Source organism: Oculina patagonica, chromosome 1 (assembly GCF_052425735.1).
Source record: "Oculina patagonica isolate OP01 chromosome 1, crgOcupat, whole genome shotgun sequence".
NCBI classification, from domain to species: Eukaryota; Metazoa; Cnidaria; class Anthozoa; order Scleractinia; family Oculinidae; genus Oculina; species Oculina patagonica.
In genome coordinates this window covers 35,462,651-35,484,622 of record NC_135758.1, presented here as the reverse complement: position 1 = coordinate 35,484,622, position 21,972 = coordinate 35,462,651, and the positions used below count along the sequence as shown (strand labels likewise).

Below are 21,972 nucleotides of genomic sequence, written 5' to 3'. Positions count from 1 at the left end.
AGCAACTAAATCAATCTAAAAAGACCGGAAGAGTGAGGGGGTTGTTACAACTTCCACCATTAACCTTGTATACGAGGTGGATCAAGCATTCACGTGCATATCATCGATCCTATAAGTTTCACTTCAACAATAGATTAAACTAGTGCTTTTTTGCGCTTCTCCGGCTTCGCTTTTTTCTTCAAACATTTTCAACAAAAAAATTACCTGTCGTAGCAGATTTTGCAATTGAAATCTGAAATTTGGAGTTTTACAAGTCTGATGCAACCTTAGTTGTCCCCAAAGTTTTTTTTCTCCCCTCTCTCTAGGAAAAGGCATCTGGGTGTGGTGTATGTGGCGTGTATAATGAAAATAATTTTTAGGGTAAAGACAACTATTGGTGTTCCAGTAGTTTTCCTTGTTGCCCTTGAACAAACAACCAAACAAATATTGGTGATCAGCTGATAAAAGATAACCAGTGCTACCCCTTCGACATGAATCTCACGCAAAACTCGAGAAAATGTACATACCTCCACGGAAGGTCACGGAAATTCGAGAAAGATGAAGTCTTGGGAGAAAACTTTCCGAAGGTGAAGAGTTTTCATGCAGAGCTTGCTTTCACAGGCTTTACTTTTGGACCGAATATAAGAAAGTAGGAGGAATGAACGTGCGTACCTTTTTTTCTAAATTATATTGTCTTGATCTGTCTTGTGCATGCATGGAAAATGAAACCAAACCAGTCATCAATACAGTATAATGCATACCCTTTATTTCCATACATTATTTACGTACATGTTTGTAAGTAAGTAGTCACTAATTAATAAATACCTTTATTCATTCATTCATTCCTTCATTCATTCATTCATTCATTCATTCATTCTTTCTTTCGTTCATTCTTTCTTTCTTTCTTTCTTTCTTTCTTTCGTTCGTTCCTTCCTTCCTTCCTTCCTAACTTCGATCTTTCTTTCTTTCTTTCTTTCTTTCTTTCTTTCGTTCGTTTGTTCGTTCGTTCGTTTGTTCATAACTTCAGTTCAGTGGAATGATCTAAAATTTAAGTGTTAAATCTCTGCAACCTCACAGCCTTTACTCAGTACTTTGTTTATACCCCGTAACACTCTCCACTGCTTCTTTGACTTTGAGGTAGTCGCACTTAAACCAGCAGGATTTTCTGTCAGTGGCTCGATATGTCCTCAAAGCTTCTTTAACAGCTCGCTTAGTCTTCCGCATTCTTTCGACCGTAACCCTGCATCGAAGTTGAATTTCTCCTGGACATTTTGCCTGCAGCTTACTACGCTCCGATTCTGTATTATTCTTAGACGCCAAAACTTTGTGATACTCTTGACCTTCATGCTTCTGGGAAAAAACAGACAGAAATCCAGGTTCATCGAAGTTATAGGCTGCCCAAACACTCAGATCTCCAGGGACTCTGCTTCCTGGAACACCGGTCATCTTCCTGTGGATAAAATTATCAAGCAACTGTTCCATGTGTAATGTATTGGTCAGCGGTTGTGTACGCATGCTCAATAAAGGGCGGACCGGGTTCGTGTATGGCCGCCATGTTGAAATGTAGTGTGTTGTTAGCGTGTGTTTTCATCTGGCCTAATCAGCCGTATAAGAGACCATCCAAAGGTTTCTCGATATTTAACACCATGAAAAAACTTTTTACAAGACTCAATACAGTACTCAGTTAAATCTAACACTCCCAATCATTTATACATCACATTGTTGGCCATGTAATCGAAAACATTCTGGTCTCAAACAGCGTTATTTCCAAGAAACATAAAACAAAATAATCTAATGAATGAATATGAATGTCATCCTATTTTTTCTAGCTTACAAATTATGTGGAAAAGATTTAAGGTGCATTACAATTAGTGTTAATTCAGGAAGAAATTGTTATTATACTAGCTGTAGGAATCCTGAGAACACACGATCTCTTAGCTTAGCCGAAATATATTTGAATCAGCGAAATTATTGATGCGAAAGTCACCACAACTTAGCTTAGCTTCTCTAAAAAAAGCAACTTAATTACGTTCAAAAAGAAGTATCAATTGTTTTTAGGACTTCTACCGTTGCTGTAAAGCACCCAATACTCTTACCTCCATAATGCCGATATATCGAAAATTACCTCGCAAAAAATTTAAAAAAACATTTCTTCGCTTCTTTCTGAATTTCAAACTTTTTTTGCCCTTAGCTTGTTTCACCTTACATCTTGTAACGTCGATGAAACTTGAATCCATGCACACCTCGTTTCTTGAAAATCACTGTCCTTGCCAAGAAAAGTACTTTTGCTTCAATACTATGACAATATATCAAGTGACTGTTTACTGAGTGTTATCAAAAAAGAACGAAAATCTGCCCTGTTGTATTCTTTTCTTGGCTGTAAGTCATTACTGGACGCGGCAAATCTAAAATATCGAGTTTTCTTGGATGCAGACAAAAACTGTATATAACATGATGAAACAGTCTGTCTGCAAACTTGTTAACAGTGTTATATTTCTCAGAAAATGTTTAAATTTTTAATTATTTAGTGTCATTGTCTATCCCAAAGAAATGCAGTTGGAGCCTCGATTTTGTCTTTTTTTATTCGTTATTTGCTTTTTTCACTAAAGTAAAATAATATGCGTTACAACGTTTTGACGTCAGTAGTTTGATGCTTTCACTTTCGTGAAAAATGAATGTTCTGTCAGTTTAGTCATTACTCGAAATGCTATAACCGTTAAACAATTCCAAACAAACGCGAAGGGCATTGAACGAATCATAGGATTTGAAAAGCTTCCTGAAAAGTGTTTTCAATGTTTTTTAGAAAGATTGGGAAATACAGTGACATACTTTTTGTCTTTCTTTCTTGATTTCTTGATGATCATGGCTGAGCTCTCTTTAAAAACAAAGGAGACTAGAGAAACTTTTTCGCCTGGAGCAATTGTAGCAAACTCCTCAAAATAGACCCAAGTTAGCAAATACTGAATCACAAAAAGTATTATTTTTGCGCCCTTATAACTTAGGCCGACACTTGTCGTTGTTGCTCTAATGTTTGAAATCTTATAAGTGGAAGTTTCACTGCCCGAATTGATATTAAATTAATCTTTGCAAATAAGTAACATAGGTTTTTATAAGCTGTATAAGATGATGGCTATCTGGAGATGATATCTGTGTACGACAGATTACAGTGCAAACTTGAATTAACGAACTCAAAATAACAAAGGCACCAGTATAATGAACGGATATTCTTCGCCCCGTTAACAGTAAAATATAGGGAAAAGAACCTTGATATAACGAAATTTCGTTACAGCGAACATATTTAACCAGTCTCTTGGCCCTTCGTTGTATCGAGGTTCCACTGTACAATGCTGCCATATGAATCAATCTTAGGGTTAACTTGGGAACTATGGCTGAATGGTTTTGCCTACCTGGGATCGTTTCAGTTAAGACAGATCGTCTGTTGGTTAAGTTAAAAAATGGTTCGCTACTGGAACAAATACTCTTTTACGAACTGGCAGCCCGCAGCCGTCGAAGATCACTGACGAAGAGAGATCGTAGCTTTATAAATTACAGTTTCTTGTACCCGCCGCCCAGCCCGGCGAAACAATCCTTATTCAACACACTTTATCATCGAAAGCTATTATGATCTACTGTGATTGGCTATTTGTGACAGTTATTGATTAAAGCTTGTCACTGTCAAACAGCTGCAATTCGATTATTTTCGTCGACACGAAACGCATTGTCAGCAAAAATAATAACTCACAAAACCAAAATTTTATGGCTCACCAGGCACCACACCACATTATTTTGTTTACAACCTATTTACCAGTCGCTATAGATTTGTTTGTATCGTCTTCCATGGAATTGAAGCAAATCAATTTTGTAACACTGATATAAAAGTAATATATACCCGTTTGTATTCCTGTTTGTCTTCAGTTAGGTCCTCAGTTTGCCGTAGATGCTGAAATTAATACGTACAAGATTGAACGAGTATTTTAAAATTGTAGGCTAATGCATTGCAAGAAAATTCTTGTCTTGTGCAAATAGTGTGATTTTAAGAAAAAATACAGGAAGTGAATTCGCTTTCTAAGTATTGGACAATCACCACGGGTGTCATTTCCGAGAAACATAAACGACATACATATTCAAGAATGTTCTGCCAAAACTGATAAAGAGAAAATATATATCTTATTGTTATTACTTAAATAAATGGTTACTGATGCAACATTAAAACACTAAATTACCATACTACTTTATCTTGAATGCAAAAACGATACCCAGCACATACGCTAAAAAGACAAGGTTTACAGAACACATTTCGATAAATAGTTTTGCCAGATGTTCCATGCTAAACTTGAGATTTCTAAAAAAATGGCATAGTCATTAACGCCGGAGTTTAATCAAAGGCGCCTAGAATTGTAATCAGTTTCTCAGTTGATGTTTACTTTACTCCTTTTTTATTTAATTTAATGAGAAAAAACCTTAGCATTTCTTTGACTACTGCAGCTTAAGTTATCATCAGCTAATTTACTCAATTTAGACATCATTCGGAATAGCCACCATTCACCTAGCCAACAAACAGTTCAGTGACGTGGAACGAAACTGATTATTTGCAAATCCCTTTTTTCTTCTTCTTTTTTTTTTGTGCCCAGTCCTTGCAAAAAAATCAATACTAGATGGCGTCAGCCACGCCTGTCGTCACGAAATGGCCTACAGGTCATAGAAGGAGGTCGCGAAGCAAAACTGAAGTTGTGTTCAACTTTATTATACCAGACCGATTTGAGAAACATGAACAAATGTTAAATAGGTGTAAAAGAAATAGAAATATGTTTTTACTTTATTCAGTTAATTTAAAAGACACGCGAGGCCTTATTTTGTATATGTTTCTTTAAAGTGAATAAAACAAAGCATTTTCAAACCAAAGGAACATTATTTTTATGCAAAATGAGCAAAATTTGAGCATTTTTTGGACAGTAAATGAGTTTTACTATCCTAATCGGGAAGGGCCTAACTTAAGGATGTTAGCGATAAGGTCGTTTTCTCTGCGAGATGCCACTGCATAAAAATTACAATGCACAATACATGGATAAACCTATCATCTGTAATGCTTTGACAATAAATAGTCACCCTGAATTTTCCTGTTACATCAGATTCTCTTAAAAAGACCTATTCAGAATTACTTAATATAATTTTTTTTGTTCGGTTTTACATCCCTATTCCTACAAGCTTGGTCTTGTCCATACACTAGTGGACAGGGCATTTAGGTTTGGGGTAGAAGAAAAAAGTGTCACTTTCTTCTTTTTGCAAGGCCAAACACGCGAACAAACACACTCTACGGAACACTCCATGTATGTTATACCACGCATCGTTGCCATTAACAACCACTGACCACAAGTCGTGTGGGCGCAAAATTACAACATGGCGCCGATATCTGACAAAACTTGAGGGTTTTTGTTCGTTTATTATTGTAATGGAATGGAAAAGAAAGAAGCTCTTTGCCTCGAAATGCTTGCGAAGACATATAAGGAGGTCGATCGGCAACTTAATTTGTGGAAAGAAACCGAGCGTCATTCGAATGAATTGATTCAATCGCTAACAAGTCCACTGGAACAACTGCACGCGTGTGAGAAGGCTTGTTTCACGCGCTCTCCACTTGATGATTTTGAAGGCTTAAAAGAGAAATTGCAGTACAAACTGTTAAAGCAAACAGAATATATCATGACAAAGCTGCAGGAGAATCTGTAAGCTGTTTTTATATGTTTAAAATAGTTAACTTGAACGGCTGCCTTTACTTGGAAACATTGTTGCAGAAACATTTGTTCCTTGTCATGTTTCCTAGGTGGGTAAATTAGCGGGGAGCAAGGAAAATGTGTGCTGTCTGGGTGGTTAAAAGAGGAAATAATGTTCTAGGAACAAAGTGTCATGCATGCGCATAAACTAGTCAAGATTGCTTCCACGGTGGCTAAACTGGCAGCATATCTTTTGGAAGCAAAATTTAAGTCTGGGAAAAAATGTTTTTGACCAGAGGCAAAAACATTTAATTGTTCCTGAGAAGCAAAATTTGTTTCCGCAACCTATGTTTCCCTTGTGGCTTAACTGCGAAACATTTGCCTCCACAACGTTTCCTAGTTAGCTACAACAGTGTACATTGTAACTTTGAGATACATAATTTTCATGTCAGTCAACTGTGTATTAGATGCACGGGTGTGAAAAGAGAAAAAGTGACCCACAAAACTTTATCCCATGGCCACCTGTTGTTCTTTAATCAGGCCCATGTCAATGGGAGCGTTGCTTCTCATGTCAAGTGTGCATTCCATGTGCATCCTACACCAAAGATACTTGTATGCCTGAAGCATGCATACCTCTGGTTTCATGTATGCTATGTATGCACATGTACAGCATGTCTTGAAGAGTGTTATAAAATGTTTGAGGAATTGTACGCACTTTAATTGGTCAGTTCGAGTTCATTATAGCCCCACAAAGCACATGGCTTACGTTATGCGTATGCTTTATCAAGTTATATTGCACACGAGTTACTTCACAAATTTGAGTTCACATAATTTCTTTAACGTTTTATTAAAGAAATAAAAAACTTGCTCAAGAATTGTCGAGTTATATTAAAGCATGTGGAAATTTTTAAGAACACTCGAGATGTGCGAGAAGCACTCGGCTGCACCTTGTGCTTCTCTCCGCCATGCTACACACTTCCCTCATGTTCTTAAAAACTCCTGCATGCTTATATAACTCAACAATGCACTCAAGCAGGTTTCTTATTTCTTTATTAAAGCTTACAGTATGTATATTTTCTATTTGCTGACAAAGAACTACTGTACATCTAGGTCTTAAAATAAAAATAAGATAATAATAAATTATTAACTTATATTGCACAATTATTCAAACTTATTATTCAAACTTCCACATGTATCTTATTTACCAAGACACCCATTTGTGTCTATTTTTATCTCTTTAAGGAATACATTCAAAACTGTTTCAAAAAAGATGTCAACACTTTGGTCCAGTAGTTTAGAAGTTTACACACTCCATTCAAGTAAGTCCAACATGTTTGTTTGCAGTGGTAGTGAGCATTTCTTTATACTATACATTTCTTATTTCAAAAATATAACCACATAATCAGTACATCTTTAATGTTTAAAAAAATGATTCAACTGAGGTAAGCTGAGCTATAAGCAAGCATGCAAGGATGTGCTCTAAGAAAAATTACAAGGAGCCCAAAGGTTCCAAACTATGAGATCCAGGGTACCCAGCATGAAGCTTATATGAAAGAAATAAGAGTATCTGGTCGCCCAAAGACAAAAGTTAGTCGCCTGAGGCACCCGGGCGCCCTTAGAGCACAGCCCTGGCATGCCAATCAGCAGTCTAGCGACTGTCTTATCAATTTGTCGACGTCGGTGAGTTACAACAATACACTGATAGTTTGTCGGTTAGATATGATTCTCAGTTTTTAAGCCTTTTCTTTGAGCTTTGTCTGCATTCCCTTTTTTCCCATACATCTAGCCTCCAGATCATGAATGGCCATTTTTCCCTCTCAATTTTTTTTTTTACTTCTTAGCTAAGAAAAAAGAGACACTGCTTATAGTCTTTAGAGAAACATTGTAAAAAATTTATTTAAATGACATACTATACAAGGACAGAGAGGGACACAACCTACAAGAACCTGAATAAGAAATTAAAATGTCATTATAACCAGTGGGAGGCGCGGTGGCCTAATGGTTAGCGCGCTTGACTCCGAGTCGAACAGCCAGGGTTCGAGGCCTGGCCGGGGCGCTGCGTTCTGTTCTTGGGCAAGACACTTTACTCTCACAGTGCCTCTCTCCACCCAGGTGTATAAATGGGTACCGGCCAATTTACTGCTGGAGGGTAACCCTGCGATGGACTAGCATCCCATCCAGGGGGGAGTAGCAATACTCCTAGTCGCTTAATGCTACGGAAAACGGGATAAGCTCCAGCTGTACTGTATGGGCCTCATGGCTTGGAGACAGACTTTACCTATAACCAAATAGTAATGGTTAATACAGTTACACCAATTGAAGAAACGTTGACCCTGTGAAAAGTATAAACCATGCATGATAAAGCCGAATGGGACTCTGGGTAGACAGCATTGGTAAGCTTAGTAATATTCTATTTATTTATAATCAAGATATTTTCTTTCTTTGAGAGCTGTAAGAGCATTATTTATGCAACCCGTCTTATTATCATGTTCATTCTGTCACAGATGACGATTACTTTTTCCGATTTCCCAGTTAACATTCGAGTCACATCATTTACGGTTTATGCTTTCGTAGGTCAATGTTTCTTCAATCAGATGTACTGGTATACAGTGTGGTAGCATATAGCACATGTACACATACAAGTTTCTTGAAAACTACAGACAAAAGACATGCTCTTTTCTCCTTGTATGTGGATTACATGTATTGTAATGTTATTTTTTTACTACATGTATTTGTTTGAACTGGTTTTACAGAAGTTGCGGACAATGTTTTTAATTAATTAAACTGACCCTCTGTTAGGTTTTCTTCCCATGAGTGTGGTGTGTGAGGGAACCCCCACTCGGCCTTCAATAGCAGACCTTCTGGAGTGGCTTAGTGATTTGGAAAGAATTCATAATGAATTGTATCCTTGAAAAAACAAAGGTGGATTTAGATAGACATAGCTGACAAAGAACTGAAGTGAAGGTTGAGGAGTTGTTTATTGATAAATGCACAATATATCACTTATTATACCTGTTAAATATGAAAAATTAGTGTAAGTTTTTTCTGTAAGCAATTTTACAGCAGATTATGAATAGCGGTGGATAATTTACGTATGTGCCGTATTGCTGTCATTTTCTGAGTTTTGTACGTGGAAAGAGGGGTGAGAGAAAATGTGAGAAATAAGTGAATGTTCATAAATGAGTATTTCTCACACACCACTGGTAGCCATGCCAGGCCGACTGCCACCCGACCTTTATTACAAACTCAACAAAACCATACATGTACATCCTGCATCATAGGGAAAATTACACAATGGCAAAGCTAACAAAAGATACAGCGCCAACTAAAAATTTTAGGGCAGGTGGGTGGGAAAAGGTCAGTTATAAGGTAACATGACCCTTTCCCAGGTCCCAGTGGTGTGTGAGAAAAACATTTTACACTTATTTCGTTTCACTCAGGCAGTGGAAAATTAACACTTTATAAAGCATCTGTTCTTCTACTAGTTGTTCTTTTTATTTAACTTGACAGTGGGGGGTGGGGGGGGGGGGGGGGGGAGAGCAAACAACTGTGGAACCTGCCCTTATATTACATTCTCTGTGGTAGAGTTTTACAAAACAATTGATGCACTGTTTAGTTGTATAGCATTAATGACCGTGTTGTCAGGTTTCTTGACATAACAAAGATATGAGGACAAAGTTGATATTTTGGGGAGAATAACATACATGGCACCATTGGCAAATGTACATAAGGCTGTCAGGGAATGGTGCTCCACACACGACAGGCACGCTCACAAAATACGAGGTAAAACATTAAGATGGATTCCACTGAAAGTTCCAGCAATAAGTGCAAGAATTCAGTACTTATTATAGTTCGGTAACATTTTATTAACTATTTGAAACATCTCACTGAAATTCATTTGTCTTAGTGGCCCCGTGATAACCTCTAAAGCGTTCTCGAGAAAATTAAAGTCAAACCTCGTAAAAATGTTTAAAATGCGGGCCATTTTGTTTTAACTGGCGCGAAACGTCCGTTTTAACTGAAAATTTATACATGTATAATTTCAAATCCATTTTTCTCCGGCAGGGTCAGTTTGAGAGCCAAGTTTTGGTATGCTATGAGATGTCTTTGGTAACTTTATTTTTGCCTGTATTGTACGTATGTTCGGCGGAAACCATCTTAATTGCCTTCAACGAAAAACCAAATTGGAGAGAAAATATGCCCTCGGGAGGGAGGGGGGAGTATTTCATATCCAAGACTGTTGTTTTTGCTACAAGGTGACCAGCTCTTTTTCCGGCGTCACACAAATAGTTCGCTTTGTAACCTAAATTTGTTTCTTAACTTTTTCACTGTTTTTGCAGATATTATGGAGCAGGTAGGAGTATTCCTGGCAAACAGAACCTGAAAATGGATTGATTTACGTCTAAGACACAGTTACAGAAGCACCTGGCTTTTCACGTCAGTCGCAACACAATCTGTCACCTACATGTACATTTATAGTGGGATACGCAGCGAAGTTAGCCGATATGGTCTTCCCGGAAAGTGTGGAGATGGCTCTCACTGTGTTCCCGCATTCACCTATCGCTTCCTTTCCCAACCCAAGATCTACCATTGGTTCTCGAAACAGGAACCTACCCAAGCTCGTTCGTGACTCGAGATAAAAATCTAGAACTCGTTTATACAAGACTACATGGACTAAAAGATAGCATTGAGATAACAGTCTGGTGGGGGAATGTTACAATTTACGCAAATCGCTGGAAATGGGAGTTTTCGTACTATCCAGAGCCTTCAAGTGACAAATTAATAAATACACAATACACAGTCGTCTTATAAACAAGCTGTTTATTTACATTTTTACAGTCTTGGTTTCTAAGGTCGGACCAGATAAATACCTGTACAAGAAATATGACCCAAAACTAACGCAATGTGAAAATGTGTTTTTTTTTTCCTTTTCTCACTGCTATTTTTGATGTTAACCAAACAATACATCAGCTCTTCTAAAATTCAAACTCAAAGCAGTTTGTCTCTCGAAACACTGCTGTTAAATAAAATATTTCAATAAAGTTCTTTTATTTTAATTATCGATCGTTTCCAGCTTCTTGTCCATTTTTCTTCGTTCTGGATCTGTGCATTCATTGCCTCTCGAATGGCGGTCAGACGAGACTCGAACTTCTCTTTATAATCCTACGGGACGAAAAGGATACATCGATTAAAAGATCAATCTTCAGAACAATTCGAGCAATGGCATTCAACTTTTGGACGTTCTGGTTCCGGGTTTTCGAGTGGTAGTGACATCGACGTCTTGAGGCTCTATTGTTAATTGGGAAGGTAACGCCTTGAGCCAAGTGGCCCATACTTGCCGGAGGAGTATTTCTACTCCCCCCTGGATGGGATGCTAGTCCATCGCAGGGCTACCCCCATCATTATTTCGCCGGTACCCATTTATACACTTGGGTTGAAAGAGGCACGATGAGAACACAACACAATGACCCCGGCCAGCGTTCGAACCCAGACCGCTCGATCTGGATATAGCGAGTTTCGCCCATAACGAGTTTCGCCCAGAACAAGAATGGTTTCGACCAGAAGTAAAACGTCTAGAATCTAACTCGAAAAACGTCAACCTAACGTGCATAACAGAATGAAGGTTTTGAAAAAAAGTGACTTGACCTGAGGCCATGAAATGTTGAAACGAACAAGTTATCAATTTCACTGTTAAAACGAACAAGTTATCACTTTCACGGACAATGGAGCACAAAATACTGCAGAGACGTTTAACGTTTATCGAAAAAGCATAGCTATGATTTTGTTTTTTTATCTGCAGCACTTATTTTCTCGAGAAGGTCGCGTTTGTTTTGAGTTGAAGCAAATTAAATGCTGTTGAAAACGCTTGCGCGTGGAACACATCATCGTTGCAAATCTTTTGTACACGAAAGATAAGTTTCGCACGCCAAATTACGAATACGGATTCGCGAATACTAAAAAAAGGAATCGAGAGTTTTTTAGAGATTGTATTTCTGACATAGGTACATGTAATGGCAACATATATTTTGAAATGAGATTAAAACAAGATTGAAACTTGTTATGGGCGAAACCCGCGGCTTCCCTCGATCCGGAGTCCAGCGAGCTAACCATTAGGCCACCGCGCCTTCCACCGAGTGGTTGACTCTCCATGTAATGCCTTCGGTCTCGGCGTCAAACGGAGCAAAACAAGCATCGGAGCCGCGAAACAAGCAGCAAAGCATGCGCAATTCAACCGGAAGTACGATATTTTCAGACTCGATCCAATCAGAACTTTCCGGGTTCGCTCGCATATTCATGTGACTAATTCACGGTGCTTATACAAGGGGCCGAGTGTCAGTTCTACGTATGAAAAAAACCACAGTCAAACGCAGACTTGAACTTTAAAAAGTGAATGAATCTCACCTCGTAAGCCTTGTTTCGTGATTTCATTACAGCTAGATGACCTTGGGTCGTCTTGACAGTTTTCACAGTTGGGGTTCGTGATAAACAGTTAAAGAATTTTTCTGCCCTACACAGTTGTACTATAATCTTCCAAGGGGATATTAAATAGCTAAGCAGCTACAAAAAGCGCGGATTTGAAGAAAAAATAAGAAAGCGCCTCGAGATTGGCTTTACAAACTAGCAGCCAAACGCGAAAAGTGATTTTGGGTCAATGGGAGAACTCAAAAGCTTGTGCTAACCCGAGACGTAAACGAGCGTTTCTATAAGGACTAATCCCCACCCTCGTCTCCCCCACCCATTCATGCTGTGGACGATCGAACTTACTACTGCAAAGGAAACTACGGTGACTTTTTATGTTACATCCACCCAAAATGACTGACAAATTCTCCTAAAACTAGATGCAAAGGATATTGATCTTCTTGTCGACAGGCTCTTCTAGAACGAGTACGTTAGTTGGCAGTCCTTCCCAAGTTGTTCCGCCAGTTGGGAAGGGCGTCAATTTGTCTGAAAAAGGAAGTAAAGTAATCAATTAAGGAGGCTCGATGTAGTTTTTTTTAGCGCTAGGGTGGTTGTTTTGAAAATGAAAATTATCATGGAAGCCGATCTTCGATTTTTGCCAAAATACACCATAATGATCAAGTCTGACCAAAGTTTAATTTTTTACTGGTCACTTAGTCGCAAAGGTTACCATAGCAACCATTTTTGTTTTCTTTTGTTTTCAAACAAGCCTAATTTTCTCGAAATCTAGATTGACTCTTGGTATTAATTTTTTGATATGTTAAAGTTTAGTAGATTGACAAACTGTTGACGAAATTTTAGAAAAATCTGTAAGAGCGTTTTCAAATAAATCAACAATGAAAAAATACCGTGTTGATGTGAAATAGGCCCTTTTAAATCTTTTCGTAGTTTTTGAACGCAGTCATTCAAAATGAAATATAAATACTTACACCATCAAAGACCATTCACTAAAAGCGAGAGAGTTTTTGCTTTGCTTTTTTAGAACATATCGACTGCCAGTTGTAGGGAACTACGAGAAGTTACAAAAAACTTCATTCTTGATTTACTCTTAAACGCTCTGACAGATTTTTCTATAATTTCGACAACAGTTAGCCAATCTACTAAACTTTAACATATCAAATAACCGGCACGCATACATGCATGCACAGGCGATAACGCTTTACAATGATCCCAGAAATTGCATTTTTCTTATTCATTTTAATTTTTATTTGCCTTGACTACAAAACGAACCTCCAATACATTACAAACCTACAGTATGATAAGATAAATACATTAAATCATTATGAACTTCGTCATTTAGCAACAGAAAGGCCCAGATTTGATTTCCACCCCTAGTCGATACTGAAGATTGTGTGAAATTTCCGTATTGAAATGGTCTGAAATGTAATGAAGTCAACACCGCTTACTAGAATCACTTACATGCATTTATGCAACTTATCAAACAAAACATTTTAGATCAGCTAAATCAGCAATAGGGTAGAAGTTCTTTCTGAGTGAACTCTGGCTTCTCGTAAAAATAGGAATACGGATACCGTCACTGTGTTATTTTTAATGGCTTGAGATAAACACCCGAATAAATATTATCAAAAGCAGTAAAAGGAAGATGGCGAGTCGCGAAGGGAAAAGTTAAATATTATCGACAACAATGCACGTCAAAGCAAACAATGATTTCAGATAGCTCACCTTTGCAATCTATAAATCAAGATACTGCTGCCATCGGTCTCCCTTTTGGAAAGGTTTCAAAAGTTATGACACTAACCGGCCTTCACTCGTCAAATTCAACATCAGTCAACTTAGTCTGCCATCACGTATGCCGACTTCGAATACACGTACAACGGTAAAAAAGTTCTTTAAGCGAGCTCACAATTATCCAGTACATCATTCTCCCCTGACCCCAAAACTCCGTTTAACTGTACGTTAGAAATCAAACGCGTTTTGCCGATGGATGCTCTTAAAGTTGATTCATACTCATTGACAATCAAAGATGGCGTACCGAAACTGAGTAAACAACAAAGTGCCTAGTTCCCAGTGCTACTCGGTTGGAGTAATCCGGCCTCACACGGCCGTCCACCGGGCCATAGCATATAGGCGTTACCGCCTAAAAATTAATACCAAGAGTCAATTTAGATTTCGAGAAAATCAAGCTAGTTTGTAAACAAAAGAAAACGTCAATCGTTGCTATGGTAACCTTTGTGACTTAATGACCAGTAAAAAATAAAACTTTGGTCATATTTGATCATTATGGTGTATTTTGGCAAAATCAAACATTGGCTTCCTACATAATTTTCAATTTCAAAACGTCCACCCTTGGGCTAAAAAAACTACATCGAGCCTCCTTAAAAATAACATAAGGAAAATAATACAAATGTATTCATTCTGAGACAACACCAAAAACGGTATGATTCGACATAACAGTTGGAATCTCTTGCGCGCCGCCATTTTAGATTTTATGACGTCGCATGGCTGCCTTTTTGCTACACAACAAAAGCACTTAGCCTTCTGACAATGCAGATAACATCGAAAATAGCGGCGGAAGAAGATATTTGCGTTCAGAAACTATCTGCAATTTAACCTAACAACTGCAATACAGGTTAGTTACCTTTGCCGTCCTCGTCGCCGGCCATTTTTTCTCTAAGTAGCCTCTTGGTGCTCTTTGGTTTGGGTTCAACCTCTGTAAAACCAAAACAGTTCAGTAAATATAACAAAACGATCGATTTAATTCATTTAGCCCCTCCATATCTACAATTATGGCGCGTTTTGTCTTAGAAGTTCTAAAAAAGCATATTTCTAGGTCGAATTGACATCGACTTCCTTTACTAATTCGGTTTGTAACTAGCGTGGGACTACAAAGAGGATCTCCGGAGAGAGTCGGAGACACCCCATTAAACCAGCAAAACGAAATTATCGTTATTAACTTAGCAATCCAGAGATATAGGCGGGACGCGCAAAGATAAATGACGGGGAAAATAAACTACTGAATAGTAAAATATACGAGTCTGAGCAGAACGTATGGTTGTCAGTTGTCTAAACAAACAAGAACTTACTTCCCACTTCGACGTCATCCAGTGAGAGAACTGCATCAAACTGAAGTAACATGGTTTCACATGTCTGCGCAAGTTTCTCGATAAACACGCCTGCAAACTGGGCTTCGAGTTTCTGAGAAGCAGAATACAAACATTCATCATCATCATCATCATCATCATCATCATCATCATCATCGTGTTTACTTTATGTACCAATTGCTTATGCGATCTATTCTGCTTAATTGTTCATATCAAGCTGATTTGTCTCGAAGGAGAACAGCGTACTGGGTCAATGTCGAAAAATTACAGTTGTGGAGCTGCAGCGCCTAGATCGGCTGATTGATGGGAGTTAAGTATTTGGTTCTCGTTCTCGTTAGGCTAAATACTCACCGCTAGAGCTTCAGCATGCTGTTTAGCTCCATCCAGAGCTTCCTGTCTTCTCCTTTCTTCACTGCCACACAGTGTGTCCATCTCTGTTCGGTTGTGAGGATGGCCCAAAGACGGCCGCAGCTGAGACTGGTGTAGATTCTGAGTTATCGGTAAATACAAGTAAATTTGTCTCACTATAGAAGCTTCAGTTTTTGTCAAGACAGCGGGTGAACAAAATGCAAAATGACTGTAGCAATAGCTTTTGTTAATACATCAGTGCACGCTTGCAAGTTGCAACATACCTTGCAGTGTCTGACCAACGCTTAAAATATACTCTATCGGACTCTAAATGATCTTGTTAATTGGTTAATCCACTTTTGAGACCAAATTATTGAAAATGTGGTAGCGAAATACAGTTTTTCTTCAAAGCGTCCATGAAACTCCTTGACTGAGATACTTGCTGTTCAAGCCCGATCGCGTTATGGAAGGCCGATTAGGCGTCCCAAGAGACTTTAGAAAGCACTCGAACATTTCTGATTTATATTCTGTTCTTTTGTTTGTTGTTATGTAATTTGTGCATGTATTTTTTTCGTTTTCGCGCGTTGTTGGTCAGTTGTATTTGATGTTAGTTCGGATCGGTCGGCGATAAGAGTTTCAAAGAATAAAGACGTTGAATGTACCTCGAGTCATCTGTAGAGTTTTGTGTTCGATGGAATATTTGGGCCCGTACATTTTGGTAGCAGAGCGAGGTTGATATTAGTAAAGTTACGGCCGAATCGAGCATGGAAAATACAGAAGAAGCGTTACTAATTCCCAAGAACTTAAATGAGGCGAAAGAATTAGTCAACAAGTTGACCATCGAGGATTTGAAGACATTTTGCTTCACGTTCGGGCTGTCTCAAGATGGAACTAAAGCAAGTCTAAAAGAACGTTTGCTCGACTACTACAAAGAGAAATTACCATTGGAAAACGGAACTCCTAAGCCTGTGCCGACGCCAAGAAAAAGATCAACACACGAGAGCGAGAAAGAAGCGCCCGTTGCGGAAATCATGACTGATGTCGAATTGAAGTTAGACGAGTCAATTTCATTTATCAGCGAACAACTTCGTAAGTCAGATCAGAGGATTGATCAAGTTGAATTTTCTGTTAACAAAATGGGTGCATATGTGGAAGAATCGCTTATAAAGTTTCGGGAGTCGTTAACGGAAGCTATCAAGGATTCTTCTGAGAAGATGATGCGGTCCTTCGATAAGCCATCTGACGACACAAGAATAGAAACGGATCAGGATCGACCTGTTCATGGCTCGAAAATTACCGCGGTCAAAAGAAGATTACACTTCCTGGAGAAAAATGCGAAATGTGTGTGCAACGAGTTGGAGAAATTAATGGATGCAGAAGCCGCACCCGCGAGAATTGAGCGTCAATTGAAGAAGTTAAATGAGTACGAATCGGACTGTATACACTCAGTGGAGGAAGTTTTAACGAGTGTTGAAGACGAGAAATTGACGGAAGAAGTTCTCAGTGAGTGGGATGACTTTCATTCGCAAATATTACGGATCTCCGAAAGGGCAGAAGATTTTATTGCGAAAAATGGAGTCAATTCACAATTTACTACACCGAGTGATTTTACTGAGCACGTTACGGGAGTCAAGTTACCGCTGTTACAACTGCCAAAGTTTTCAGGGAATGTGTTGGAATGGCCAGCGTTCCATGATGCGTTCATTGCTTCAGTTGATTCACACAGGAAATTAAGCAATGTGCAGAAGTTTACTCATCTGCGGTCATGTCTTTCTGGCAGAGCGTTCAAGTGTATTGAAGGATATTCAGTTACGAATGACAACTACTCTAAAGCCTTTCAAGACCTAAAAAATCGTTTTGGTCGGAAACGTTTACTTGCAAACGAACTCGTCAAGTCTATTTTGGTTCTGGATGTCCCTGAGAATGCTGATGGAAAATCGTTACGAGATCTGTACGACACATTGCGAAACAGGATGAGAAGTTTGGAGTCACTTGGTCTTAAGCCTGATGATAACCCTAGTCTGTCTATGGTGTTGCTGCCAATCTTCGATACTAAGTTGCCACGTGAACTTAAGGAGAAATGGGAGTTGGAGCTCACCAAGTACGAAACTGAGGAGGAAGACAAAGAGATTAACATAAAGAAATTCTTTCAGTTTTTGGAGGGTCACGTCCTTAGTAAAGAAGCTCCCGATGACATGAAAGGTTCACTGCCAAAACACAAGCGGAGGTATGACAGAGGCAGAAGAGGCAAAGACGAAGAGAATATGTCAGCACAGTCACTGATGGGTGCATCTGAGAGTAAGAGAATGAAATGTGGGTTCTGTGGAAAAAATCACGAGTCATGGAAATGCCCAGTAGCCCTTACCAAGACAACTGATGAGAGATGGGAGATGCTAATGAAAAGGAAAGGAGCACCGACTTGCTTCAACTGCTTACAGCCTGGAAGCATCGCTCACAATGCACGAACATGTAAGGCCCCGCGATGCCCTGTTGACGGGTGTGGCAGAAAACATCATCAGTTGCTGCACAGTGCAGACCAGACGAAACCAAATGACGAGGAGACTCAAACTTTGTCTGGATTTGTTTCCACGTGCAAGCAGAATTTACTGCCAACTGCTTGTGCAAGAATGATTTATGAAGGAAAGGAATGTTCCGTGCGCATTTTACTGGACAGTGGTTCGCAAGAGACCTTTTTAAGAACAGCTGTTGCTGACAACTTGAACATGAGAAGACATGGATCTCCAACAAACATGAAGATTAAAGTCCTGGGAGGTCAAGAGCAACACAAACGAATGAATCGCGTGACGTTTAAGCTGACACCCCTCGATTCGAATGATGGTCAAATGATTTCTATTGATGCCTGGACTATAAACAATGTATGCGGTCCTCTTGCAGCTGTAGACGTTGATGTAACAAGATGTAATCATCTGCGAAATCTGAAGCTCGCTGACAATTTCCCAAGGAAAGCTGCTACTGTGGACCTCCTGGTTGGTGCTGACCAGTATTACAAATTAGTACAAGGAAGCATTAAAAGAGGACGACCAGGAACTCCAATCGCAACAAAATCCAGACTGGGATGGCTTCTGAGTGGTCCTGTCCCAGGATCTAAGAAGAGTGAAGAGACGACAGCCATGCTAACCGTGACGAAGACGTACAATGCACATGATCAACTTAAACGTTTCTGGGAGCTGGACGCCATCGGAATTGTAGACCAGCAGAGAGGCGAAACAACGGCTGAGGAGAAGGATGCAGTTGACCAGTTCAACAATACATGTCGGTTCGATGGCGAGCGATATGAAGTTGGTCTTCCGTGGAAGAGAGATCATCCACACCTCGTTGACAATTACGAGCAAGCTTTTCAAAGACTTGTCTCCACCGAAAGAAGTCTAGTAAAGAATCCAGAGAAGACGAGAATGTATTGTGAGGCAGTGAAACAATACATTGATGATGAGCATGCCCGAGCAATAGACGAAGAAGATAACAAAGCAGACAAGATACGATACATCCCTCATCATGGAGTATTCCGAGAAGACAGAGCCACTACGAAGTGTCGTGTTGTATTTGACAGCAGTGCCAAAACTCCTGATGGAGTTTCTCTGAACTCTTGTCTTTTAAAAGGTCCAAAGCTTCAGCCAGATCTCGGACATGTTCTAATCAGATTCAGATGCCACAAGGTCGGTCTTATGGCAGACATTAAGAAAATGTTTCTTCAAATCAAGCTCAGACGTCAGGATCAGAACAGTCATAGATTTTTGTGGAGAGATTTGCAATCTAATCGAGCGCCCGACGTTTACTGTATGACCCGAGTGACATTTGGAGATACACCTTCTCCATTTCTTTCCATTGCTACAGTACAAAAGCACGCGAAAGAATACGAAGAAGAGTACCCAGTGGCAGCTAAGGAAGTGAATGAGAATATGTACGTGGACGACGTGCTTTCTGGTGCCCCGGACGATGACAGTGCACTACAATTGAAGGATGAACTTTGTGATCTCCTATCGAAAGGGGGATTTCAATTAACGAAATGGGCTTCAAATTCCCAGAAGGTTATGGAAACCACACCACTTCATGAAAGAGCGCCAACACTTGTGCCGACCACTGAGCCCGAGAAGATGTCAGATTCATTAAAAGCGCTGGGAACTTCATGGAATACACAAGATGACGTGTTAATGTTTACAAATGGTTCCAGCATCTTGACAGAAGAAGATCCTCAGACAAAGAGAAGCTTGATTAGCTTGTACTCGAGAGTCTTCGATCCAATGGGCTTGCTGACCCCATTTTTGATGATACCGAAGCTGTTGTTTCAAGAAATTTGGACTCGAGGTCTAGATTGGGATCAGTCACTAGACCCAGACATTGCTGAGTCTTGGGAGATCTGGAAACATGAATTGTCGAACGTTGATCAAATCAAAATTCCGAGGTGGTTGCTACGGAATTTGTCTTCAGTTGACAAAGTTGAACTCCATGGATTTGGCGACGCCAGCGAAAGGGCTTATGGAGCAGTGGTCTACGTTTGTGCTGAGGACGAAGATGGCAACAGAGTATCCAACTTAGTTATGGCCAAGTCCAGGGTAGCACCGGTGAAACGGGTCACTCTGCCAAGACTCGAGCTTCTAGCGGCGTTCATCACTGCAAAATTACTATGTTACGTCATACAAGCACTCCGAATCACGATAGACGCAGTGTATGCTTGGTCGGATAGTCAGATTGCACTTGCGTGGATCAAGAAGCCAAGTTCTAGTTGGAAGGTCTTCGTTGCAAACAGAGTTCAAGAGATTCAACAAAGAGTCGCACCAAGCCAGTGGAGATTTTGCCCAGGAAATCAGAATCCTGCAGACCTGGTCACAAGAGGAATTTCTGCATCTAAACTGAAAGACAGCAAGCTTTGGTGGAATGGTCCACACTGGTTACAACAACCTGGCAGTCAATGGCCTGCGTGTGAAATTAATACAGCAGTTCCAGACGAGTGTTTAATTGAATCAAGGAAAGAAACAATTAACAGAAGTGACATTGTTTGTCTGACAACGGTACAAGAAAGCACTCCTTCACTCGCATCAAGATATGAATCCTGGCAGCGCTTAGTACGAATAACTGCATGGATCCTGAAGTGGTCACGTTTACGTGGTAATCCAAAGAAAGGGAAGCTGTCCGTTGATGAAATAAAGGAGTCAGAATTCACGTGGCTACGAAACAGACAAAGAGTTGTCTTTCTCCCAGAAATTGAGGAACTGTGTAGTAAAGGGAAAGTGTCTCAGAAGAGCTGCATTGTTAAGCTAGATCCACAATTTGATGAATCCAAGAAGTTGCTTGTGGTTGGTGGACGTCTACAATTTGCACAGATTCCAGAAGAAACTAAGCATCAAATCATTATACCACATAATGATCCAGTTATAGAGAAGTTAATCCTTCACGTTCATGTCAAGGCAAGTCACGCTGGTCCAGAGACAACCTTAGCCGTGCTTCGTCAACGCTTCTGGCTCACACAGGGAAGACGAGAGGTTAAGAGAGTCTTGAGAAAGTGCCTAACGTGTAAACGTTGGAAGACTGAGCCAGTTCAACAGAAAATGGCACCCCTTCCAGCCGAAAGAGTGCAGATAGCACCACCATTCACCAACATTGGACTAGACTTCACAGGACCACTGTATCTCAAGGTCAAAGGAAACTCTGGAACAACTACGTCGAAAGCCTACATATGTATTTTCATTTGTGAAGATACCCGTGCAGTCCATTTGGAATTGCTGAACAGCATGACGACCGAGGATTTCTTGCAAGCCTTTCGCCGCATGGTTAATCGTCGAGGGATGGCAAAGGTTATTCATTCGGACAATCAGACCACTTTCCATAAAGCAGCAAAGGTTTTCAAAGCGTCGACTCAAAGAATGAAGACAACGAAGATAGACCCAAACGTCGTGGAAGAGAAACTGGCCAACGAAGGAGTACGTTGGAAGTTTATAACGGAAAGAGCCAGTCATCGTGGAGGTCATTGGGAAAGAGTTTGTCGACAACTCAAAGAACCTTTAAGAAAAGTGTTGGGGAAAGCTTTTCTCAATTACACAGAGATGATGACTGTCCTGACAGATATAGAAGCTTTAATCAACTCTCGACCTTTGACGTACATCGGTGATGACATAAGAGATGGAAGAGTTGTTACTCCGGCTTTGTTAGCCATTGGAAGAGATTTACAAAGTCCACCTGACAACCTACCCAAGAAAGCAGAAGTGTCCCTATCAGAGCGTTACCGGTACCAACAGCGACTTCAAAATCACTTTTGGTCTCGTTGGTTAAAAGAATATCTGCCAAGCCTCACAGTCCGACAAAAGTGGACAAAGGAAGAAATCCCTCTCAAGGAAAGGGATGTCGTTTTGGTCTCAGAAGATAACGTTTCCAGAGGGAAATGGAAACTCGGAAAAGTTGCC

At 39.8% G+C, this 21,972-nt stretch overlaps 2 protein-coding genes and 1 long non-coding RNA gene across 4 annotated transcripts in view; 1 reads left to right on the top strand and 2 right to left on the bottom strand.

Moving 5' to 3' along the window:
- Positions 1-5,347: 5,347 nt before the first annotated feature.
- LOC144666811 (AFG2-interacting ribosome maturation factor-like) lies at positions 5,348-10,749 on the top strand. Its single transcript, XM_078528219.1, has 5 exons — positions 5,348-5,699; positions 6,930-7,006; positions 8,487-8,589; positions 9,352-9,470; positions 10,028-10,749. Exons 1-5 carry the CDS (start codon positions 5,434-5,436, stop codon positions 10,069-10,071), a joined length of 609 nt encoding a protein of 202 aa, XP_078384345.1. The 5' UTR covers positions 5,348-5,433; the 3' UTR covers positions 10,072-10,749.
- The window catches only part of LOC144666381 (coiled-coil domain-containing protein 180-like), a 42,268-nt gene continuing 30,787 nt past the window's right edge, over positions 10,492-21,972 (bottom strand). For both annotated transcript variants that reach the window (XM_078527809.1, XM_078527817.1), the window contains exons 41-46: positions 15,560-15,697; positions 15,191-15,302; positions 14,746-14,817; positions 12,540-12,632; positions 12,090-12,166; positions 10,492-10,850 (exon numbers count right to left, since the gene is read on the bottom strand). In XM_078527809.1, coding sequence (XP_078383935.1) covers positions 10,722-10,850; positions 12,090-12,166; positions 12,540-12,632; positions 14,746-14,817; positions 15,191-15,302; positions 15,560-15,697 — 621 coding nt within the window. In that variant the 3' untranslated portion in view covers positions 10,492-10,721. The remainder of the gene's footprint in view (positions 10,851-12,089; positions 12,167-12,539; positions 12,633-14,745; positions 14,818-15,190; positions 15,303-15,559; positions 15,698-21,972) is intronic.
- On the bottom strand, positions 13,329-14,245 carry LOC144666856 (uncharacterized). The gene is made up of 2 exons (XR_013573244.1): positions 13,830-14,245; positions 13,329-13,522 (listed from the first exon to the last, which is right to left on the bottom strand). It is a non-coding gene; the product is annotated as an uncharacterized LOC144666856 (long non-coding RNA).

Coding starts and splice junctions, on each gene's coding strand:
- LOC144666811 (XM_078528219.1), top strand. CDS start 5,434: ATGGAAAAGAAAGAAGCTCTTTGCCTCGAAATGCTTGCGAAGACATAT. Junction 5,700..6,929: donor ACAAAGCTGCAGGAGAATCT/GTAAGCTGTTTT, acceptor TATCTCTTTAAG/GAATACATTCAAAACTGTTT. Junction 9,471..10,027: donor GCACGCTCACAAAATACGAG/GTAAAACATTAA, acceptor CTGTTTTTGCAG/ATATTATGGAGCAGGTAGGA.